At 38.8% G+C, this 10000-nt stretch overlaps 1 protein-coding gene across 3 annotated transcripts in view; it reads right to left on the bottom strand.

Annotated features, from left to right (window-relative positions):
• Window positions 1-9975, bottom strand: part of LOC127435202 (transcription factor ETV6-like) — a 29869-nt gene extending 19894 nt beyond the window's left edge. Inside the window, exons 1-2 of one of the 3 annotated variants that reach the window (XM_051688476.1) lie at window positions 9503-9975; window positions 4620-4746 (exon numbers count right to left, since the gene is read on the bottom strand). In XM_051688476.1, coding sequence (XP_051544436.1) covers window positions 4620-4746; window positions 9503-9535 — 160 coding nt within the window. In that variant the 5' untranslated portion in view covers window positions 9536-9975. Of the gene's footprint in view, window positions 1-4619; window positions 4750-9502 lie in introns of all 3 variants that reach the window. The other 2 variants (XM_051688475.1, XM_051688477.1) reach the window with 2 other exon arrangements.
• Window positions 9976-10000: the final 25 nt, after the last annotated feature.

The following is a 10000-nucleotide window of genomic DNA, read 5'->3' on the forward strand; positions in this document are numbered from 1 at the left end:
CCCCCACTGATCAAAGATCAGCTCACACAGCTTCAGTCCCACCACTACTATAATGGTCAGAAATATAAAACTGACCCTGGGTCAGTGTGGCTCTAAATCAACAAATGACCTGAGATGTCATCTTTGATTGACAGGTGTTTCTATTGGTTCTTCGTTCTTGTGTTGATGAACATGATGAACTACCAATCAGTTCTGGGGTGGCCACAGGGTGGCCAATGAGATTTCAGGCCACCCCCTAAAATCGCCACTGGATTATATTGAATCGTGAACCTCATATCATATATCGAACCGAATCGTGAGATATCCATATCGTCCCATCCCTACTGATTATATATGAGTAGTATGTAATGTCTGCGCCACTAGCACCACCGAACGGAATTGGAAAAATAAACATAGTTCTCAAAGCAGCTTTCTAAATACACCCCTTATCTGCCATTGGTCAAATGAAGAGATAGTCCCGCCCCCTATTCACGCCATTGGTTGAGTCAATGTTACTGTGTTTGTATAGATGTGTCACTCAAAACAAACAGAGGAATTTTATAGCGCCACAGAGACAGAATTTACAGTTTTAGAAAAAACTTACCTACAAATGGCTTACTCGCAGTTTTCTCTACATTTTAAGATGGGATAAGAAAAACTATTTTAACACAGAAAAAGTTACATACATCAGCTTTCGTGTATATACATATATATATATATATATACACACACACACACTACTGGTCAAAAGTTTTGAAACACGACTGAAATGTTTCTCATGATCTTAAAAATCTTTTGATCTGAAGGCGTATGCTTAAATGTTTGAAATTAGTTTTGTAGACAAAAATATAATTGTGCCACCATATTAATTTATTTCATTATAAAACTAAAATGTAATAAAAAAATAAAAATAAAAAAAGTTTTTGAAATGGATGACTTGGACCAAATAATAATGAAAAGCAGCCAATAAGTGCCCAACATAGATGGGAACTCCTTCAATACTGTTTAAAAAGCATCCTTAATTAATTAATTAATTATATTTATTTATCACACATTATACATTTTGCACATATACAGTGAAATTCTTTTTTTCACATATCCCAGCTAAGCTGGTGTCAGAGTGCAGGGTCAGCCATGAAACGGCGCCCCTGGAGCGGACAGGGTCAAGGGCCTTGCTCAAGGGCCCAACAGTGGCATCTTGGCAGTGCTGGGGCTTGAACCCCTGACCTTCTGATCAGCAACCCAGAGCCTGAACCGCTGAGCCACCACTGCCCACCACTGCCATCCCAGGGTGATACCTCAAGAAGTTGGATGAGAAAATGTCAAGAGTACATGTCTGCAAATTCTAGACAAAGAGTGACTACTTTGAAGATGCTAAAATATAACACAGTTTTGATTTATTTTGGATTTTGTTTAGTCACAACATAATTCCCATAATTCCATTTATGTTATTCCATAGTTCTGATGACTTTACTATTATTCTAAAATGTGAAAAATAATAATAATAAAGAATGAGTAAGTGTTTCAAAACTTTTGACCGGTAGTGTGCGTGTGTGTGTGTGTGTATATTACACATACATAATATAGGCTACCTTTATTCAATATACAATATTATTTTTTATTTTTAACCTAACTTGTTTTGCACACACTCTCACTCACAGACAAGCTGGGGCTGTTCACACTGAATGTGTTTTTGTGCATGTCTATGCTGTTTTACAGTAGTAAACACACACTGGATGGATGTCTTTGACTGTCACACCATGTCAGTGTCTCAGCTTTTTAATATTGTTAAAAAGAACTTAAATTAGGGGCTTGGGTATCTCAGTGAGTATTGACGCTGACTATCACACCTGGAGTCGCAAGTTTGAATCCAGGGTGTGCTGAGTGACTCCAGCCAGGTCTCCTAAGCAACCAAATTGGCCCGGTTGCTAGGGAGGGTAGAGTCACATGGGGTAACCTCCTCGTGGTCGCTATAATGTGGTTCTCGCTCTCGGTGGGGCGTGTGATGAGTTGTGCGTGGATGCTGCGGAGAATAGCGTGAAGCCTCCACACGCGCTATGTCTCCGTGGTAACGCGCTCAACAAGCCACGTGATAAGATGCGCGGATTGACGGTCTCAGACACGGAGGCAACTGAGATTCATTCTCCGCCACCCGGATTGAGGCGAGTCACTACGCCACCACGAGGACTTAGAGCGCATTGGGAATTGGGCATTCCAAATTGAAAAAAAAGAACTTAAATTTATATAAACTCACCTTCAGAAACCTGCGTTCGGTTCTTTTGTTGTAGAGGTAGATATATCGGTTTTACCAATTAATCGGTGCCGATAGTTGTGTTTTGGAACTATCGTTATCAGCAAAAATCTGTGGATAGTTGCCAACAGTTTTTTCATCATTTAGTTATTTCAAAATAAGTTTCCCTAGTGTGTTTCAGGCTTTTTTATACTTACAAGTCCAACATTATGCACCAAATCTTCATTTATTTCTAGTTATTATTAGGACTTTGGTTGAACAAAAAACTGCATCTGGGATTTTATTCATTTTGGAATCTTTGTCCGCCATAATAAAGAAAGAATACGTTTTTTTTTTTACATTCTATAAATCATTAAAAACAAAACTCTGCCAATTAATCGGTTATCTGCCTTTCCCACCACCTTAGTTATCTGTATCTTAGATTTTGCGAAGTACATACACAAACAAACAAACAGACAGAGCAGGAAAACACATTTACAACTGGACATGATTACACACATCTATCTGTATGAGTGAATGATTAAGCTGAAACACACACACACACACACACACACACACACACACACACACACACACACACGAGTTCTGCTGGAAATGAGTGTTTCGATCAGTGTCAGGAAAACAAGAGCCGGCCTCCAGCCAACATCGCTTCTCGGAAGTTCATGGCAGTTTTTTTCTTCCCCCCTCCCCTCTCTCTCTCTCTCTCTCTCTCTCTCTCTCTCTCTCTCTCTCTCTCTCTCTCTCTCTCTCTCTCTCTCTCTCTCTCTCTCTCTCTCTCAAGCTAAAGCAGGTGATGTTCTCTCCAGCATAGATCTGATCCAGATCTATGATTATGTCACATATGTACCACCTGTTATCCTCAATTCACCTGTGGAGGTGCTAATCATGATCTCTTTGAATTAAAAAAATCTCTTTGAAACTGCCAGATAAACATGCATTATATCCTATACAGTGGAGTCCAATGCTTCAACTTAGCATTTTTCTTATTTAATGCAACTGTTTAAATGACAAATTATCAGGGTAATAATTTAAGTGGAAAAATTTACATGAATTTCAGAATGACACTGTATATCTTACGACATAATAGCAGAAGACGAGTTCTGTTCCAAAACCAAGTGTGCTGCTGCCAGGATAGAACTATAAGGACACGTCCATACAAATCACTTATTGTTTGAAAACGCATTGATTTAGCTACGTTCACGCCTCTCGTCCACACCGGAATGCTGTTTTCCTCCACCCAAAAGGAGACTTTCCATGACTGTATACTTCAACTTTTCAAACTTAAACGTCTTAGTGTGGATGTGGCATAAGACTCTCCTATAAGGTGTGTAAGACATATTTTTGACCACATTCAAAGTCAGCATCACATCACATTTCACAAACTAAACAACCGCAACAAACTCAGTGAAACATTTAAAAAAAATGCTGATTCGATTTTTTTGTTGACTTGCATTAGCATGGTTTAGGTCCTGTTTATCCAACCACTACCAATTTGTCTGTGTAAACGAGGAATTGTAAAATCAAACAAAAGTTAAGTATGGAGTGCCACAGGGATCAGTTTTAGGGCCTCTGCTTTTTCCTTATATATGCTTCCCCTGGGAGATATTATCAGGAATCATGGAATTCGTTTTCACTGTTATGCCGACGATACCCAACTTTATATTTCTTCTAAACCCAAAGAAATTTCACAAGTCTCCAAATAAACAGAGTGTATCAATGAAATCAAAGATCGGATGGCCAGAAATTTCCTTCTACTCAATTCCAACAAAACTGCATTAAAGATGTAACGCCGGGGCGTTTCCTTTAAAAACGCTCGACAAACGGAATCAAGTCAGCCTATCAGATAGGAGCTTGATGCTTTCCTCCTGGATCTTTGGAATTCAGAATGCAGGAAGTAGATATCTAACCAAGAAGAAGGGTTTATAATTAACTGGTAAAGTAACTTTTTCATCCCGATCAAGCTGCACTGACTGTACCGGCCCAAATCCTGAGATCTGACAGCCAGTCCAAAGTATACAACAACCACTGTGTAAACCAGACATGTATTTCTGTCCTTTAAAAGAGGACACTTATGTCAAACAGATGGTTAAATATTGATCAAATGTGCTGGGACAGACCCTGGTACGGTTTCAGTATCCTGAAAACTGGAATTTGTCCAACTCCACCCGTATTAGAGAGAGACTGGTTTAAACCTGTCAGCGCAGAACACACACCTACATGACCACACACACAAACGCAAGTCACATTCTCTGATACAGTAACATAAGGTTTGTCCCAAGGTGGTCTCAGATTCAATGACGTCAAACTAAACTAGCGCCTGAAAAGATACAATGCATCATACTACAAGAAACGTGTATGTTCATGTGTAATGCGTGTGTGTGACACTCACGCAGGTGTGCAGGCAGTCCCATTTGTTCCTCCTCAGTTCTGGCATTTGCAGAAGGGGGCAAGGCATGACCGGGAGAGGAAGTGGAATTTGGCAACGGACTGGCGGACGGGCTGAAAGCACTCCTCTCCTGCTGAAAACACACTCACGGTTACTACAGACACATAAACAGCCACTTAAAGCCATAGAAATATCATCCGTCACTGTGTTTGTATGTGATTAGACACAGGTTTGATTGAACACTCATCAGCTCACAGAGCCAAACCTGCAGTATCACGTTAAACATGGGAAGAGAGAGTAGCTCAGTCCATATAAAACATCACATCTAAGTTACATCTCAGCACCTCAGATAACCCTGCAGACAGGTAAAGGGGTCACAATGAGGTCAAAAACAGAGAAACATGCGTGTTGAAACATCTATGTGCTGACTGGACTGTAATACGCTTTTTAATGCACAATCCTCTTTGGTTATTGTTGGGCTATACAAGGAAATCAATTTTTAATGTTTAGATGATGTCATTTCAATTCTGTCAATCACTGGTGATTTCCTGTCCAATTTCCTGTTGGAAATTAGGTTTTAGGTCCATACAGGGTGATGGTAACAAATATATCGAGAACTGAAATTATTAGTCACTCACTCGCTTGTTTCCAGGGTAAAATTGAGAGCTGTGAAAGAGATGTTGATTCTCTGGAAACAGACTCAAATTCTAGCTAGCTCTTAGGACACAACATTCACACTAAATACAAATGTAGTGTAATTCAAAAGGCACTTAACGTTTGGTGCAAATGGAAGAATGCAATAAACCCTGATAAAACCACTGCTCTATGAAGTTCATTTGCATGACGCTTAATTCACTCCTTGAAGGAACAAAGAGAAACGGAGCTTGTTTTCCCAACCGTGGAAATTTCTCCAACTGTCAAAGAAATCAAACATTAGCAGCAAGGTCATGAGAACACCTGCGGAGCACGTGGAATATTTAGAGCAACAATCTCCAACCAAGAAAATCATTCAAATCCAAAACACATCCCAGAGAATTTAAACAGATCATGAGACCAAATCTTTTATCAGAGGGGTATAAGATTGCGGCGGGTATGAGGTATGCGCAGGATATGTGATTATGGAGGGTATTAGGGTTCTATAGGATTTGTGATTATGGAGGATGAGGAATCTATAGGGTATGCAACTATGGAGGATATAAGGATTCCATAGGATTTGTGATTATGGAGGATGAAGTATTTATAGAGTATTTGATTATGGATGGTATGAGGGATCTATAGGGTGTGCAACTATGGAGGATATAAGGATTCCATAGGATTTGTGTTTATGGAGGATATGAGAATTCTATAGGATTTGTGATTATGGAGGATGAGGAATCTATAGGGTATGTGATTATGGAGGATATAAGGATTCCATAGGATTTGTGATTATGGAGGATATGAGAATTCTATAGGATTTGTGATTATGGAGGATATAAGAGATCTATAGGGTATGCAACTATGGAGTATATAAGGATACTATAGGATTTGCAATTATGGAGGATATGAGAATTATATAGGATCTGTGAATATGGAGGATATAAGGGATCTATAGGGTGTGCAACTATGGAGGATATAAGGATTCCATAGGATTTGTGATTATGGAGGATGAGGGATCTATAGGTTATGCAACTATGGAGGATATAAGGATTCCATAGGATTTGTGATTATGGAGGATGAGTATTCTATTGGATTTGTGATTATGGAGGATGAGGGATCTATAAAGTATTTTATTATAAAGGATATGAGGGATCTATAGGGTATGCAACTATGCAGGATATAAGGATTCTATAGGATTTGCAATTATGGAGGATATGAGAATTCTATAGGATCTGTGATTATGGAGGATATGAGGGATCTATAGGGTATGCAATTATGGAGGATATAAGGATTCTATAGGATTTGTGATTATGGACGATGAGGGATGCACAGGATATGTGAGTATGGAGGATATAAGGATTCTATTGGATTTGTGATAATGGAGGATGAGGGATCTATAAAGTATTTTATTATAAAGGATATGAGGGATCTATAGGGTATGCAACTATGGAGGATATAAGGATTCTATAGGATTTGTGATTATGGAGGATGAGTATTCTATTGGATTTGTGATTATGGAGGATGAGGGATCTATAAAGTATTTTATTATAAAGGATATGAGGGATCTATAGGGTATGCAATTATGGAGGATATAAGGATTCTATAGGATTTGTGATTATGGACGATGAGGGATGCACAGGATATGTGAGTATGGAGGATATAAGGATTCTATTGGATTTGTGATAATGGAGGATGAGGGATCTATAAAGTATTTTATTATAAAGGATATGAGGGATCTATAGGGTATGCAACTATGGAGGATATAAGGATTCTATAGGATTTGTGATTATGGAGGATGAGTATTCTATTGGATTTGTGATTATGGAGGATGAGGGATCTATAAAGTATTTTATTATAAAGGATATGAGGGATCTATAGGGTATGCAATTATGGAGGATATAAGGATTCTATAGGATTTGTGATTATGGACGATGAGGGATGCACAGGATATGTGAGTATGGAGGATATAAGGATTCTATTGGATTTGTGATAATGGAGGATGAGGGATCTATAAAGTATTTTATTATAAAGGATATGAGGGATCTATAGGGTATGCAACTATGGAGGATATAAGGATTCTATAGGATTTGTGATTATGGAGGATGAGTATTCTATTGGATTTGTGATTATGGAGGATGAGGGATCTATAAAGTATTTTATTATAAAGGATATGAGGGATCTATAGGGTATGCAATTATGGAGGATATAAGGATTCTATAGGATTTGTGATTATGGACGATGAGGGATGCACAGGATATGTGAGTATGGAGGATATAAGGATTCTATTGGATTTGTGATAATGGAGGATGAGGGATCTATAAAGTATTTTATTATAAAGGATATGAGGGATCTATAGGGTATGCAACTATGGAGGATATAAGGATTCTATTGGATTTGTGATTATGGAGGATGAGGGATCTATAAAGTATTTTATTATAAAGGATATGAGGGATCTATAGGGTATGCAACTATGGAGGATATAAGGATTCTATAGGATTTGCAATTATGGAGGATATGAGAATTCTATAGGATCTGTGATTATGGAGGATATGAGGGATCTATAGAATATGTGATTATGGAGGATATGAAGGTTCTATAGAATACATGTTTAAGGAGGATAAGAGGGATCTATAGAATATGTGATTATGGAGGATATGAGGGATCTATAGGGTATGCATTACATTTACATTTAGTCATTTAGCAGACGCTTTCATCCAAAGAGACTTCAAAATGAGGAACATAGCAAGCAATTTGTCATACAAAGCTCAACAACATCTACAGTATTGTACTGCCAAGCTCTCAAGGTGGCTGGAGTAGTATAGGTGCTAGCGCAGAAGAAAGTACAGAGAAGTATGTATATATATATATAAATAAATGGAGGATATGAGAGGATATGGAGGATATTAGTATTCTATAGAGTACATGATTATAGAGGATATCAGGGATCTATAGGATTTATGATGATGGAGGATATGAGAGATCTATAGGGTATGCAATTATGAAGGATATGAGGGTTCTATAGAATGTGTGATTTTGGAGATATGAGAGCTCTACAGGGTAAGCAATTATGATTATACTCGCTGAGCTACCCAGGCACCCACGAAAATGCATCTAAATAACGTTTACATTTACACATTTGGTAGAAGCTTTTATCCAAAGCGACTTACAGTGCATTCATTCTATACATTTTACCTGTTTGTGTGTTCCCTGGTAATTGAACCCATTGGTGTTGCTAGCGCCATGCTCTACCAGTTGAGCTTCAGGAACCCATCTTAATATCTTAATACGAGGTGGAAACAGGGTCATAATGTCATGTCATGAGGTTTAAGGTTGCATAAGTCTAATCAATGGCATCTTCGTGTTATCACGTTTAAGGCTGTATCTCACACAACTATATATTATAAACTCAATCACAGCCGCAGTTGATATGCCTCTACCACAACGGTTTTATCAGTTTACTCGATTCCATTGAGAATCCTGTTGTGTTTCATTGAGGGATTTGAGTGATGGAATAGCAGTCACTATTAAGGACTATAAAGATGCCAAATTTGGCAGACAAACGACTTAAAGTGCATTCAAGGTATACATTGTATCAGTTTGTGTGTATCCTGGAAATCGAACCCATGATCTTGGCGTTGCTAGTGCCATGATCTACCAGTTGAGCTGCAGGAACTTACAGTTCTATATGGAAATATATATATATATATATATATATATATATATATATATATATATATATATATATATATATATATATAGATAGATAGATAGATAGATAGATAGATAGATATCTCCAATTCCAGACCTGACTTTGGTCAAAGACCAGCACAGATAACAGCAGAATGTTTGAAGGCACAAAGTCTCGTGTTCTGCTCGTTTATAATGGGCTGTTTTTGTTTCAGTGACTCTGTTACTAAATAACCAATGCAAACTACTGTCAAACGTGCTCAATGTTGGATAATGCCCCTGATGGGTGATTTTACCCCAGGTCAAAGTACCAGAGCTATTCTCTCACAAAAGTGTTATAAACCACAGTTAAACCCATTTGAATCTGTTTTCAAAGCATTTACACAACTTTTATCTTCGAGACCCCAATGCACAGTCTTTAGTAATAATAACTGATCAACTCGATTAGTGATCAGAGCAACAGATGATCATCCAAACAGCGTGACAGTGACCTGCATCCCACGAATAACCTTCCGTGACCACATTTATACTCACTCACAGTAGATTTCAGAAAGAAAATTTACCTTGATAATGAGCGGCGAGGGGGAATCGGACATGTCTCGTTGAAATTCAGGAAGTTCTTGTGTTTCCACTTTCCTCTTCCTTGTTTTTCCGTGATATAAAGCCGCAAAACTGTCCGCATCCACCCGGATAAATGTTCCGCTCGCACGCGCAGGCGATGTTAATTCGCTCGCACGTCCATTGGCGTCGCCCCGCGATGAATTCTTCAACTTCTTTGTTTTGTTATTCGTAAAAGCGCAAACGGGGCAGGCGCTACATTGCGGCAGCGCGATGGTTAACACCTTCCTGGAAGCGTCGCTCACAGGAGCGCAACGCACCGCGCAGAGCGGAACCTCATTGATCCTGACGCTCAGCGGCCAGATGACGTGTATTCCAGGCAGCGAGCGCGACGCTCTTAAAGGAAAACGCCGATCATGGTCAGCACTGTGAGAGTCGGCAGTCGATTAGAACGGCGTCCTCTAACACCGACCCCGGATTTAAACATGTCAAGTTAAACCTAC

The sequence above is a fragment of the Myxocyprinus asiaticus genome, chromosome 45, assembly GCF_019703515.2.
Source record: "Myxocyprinus asiaticus isolate MX2 ecotype Aquarium Trade chromosome 45, UBuf_Myxa_2, whole genome shotgun sequence".
Classification (NCBI taxonomy): domain Eukaryota; kingdom Metazoa; phylum Chordata; class Actinopteri; order Cypriniformes; family Catostomidae; genus Myxocyprinus; species Myxocyprinus asiaticus.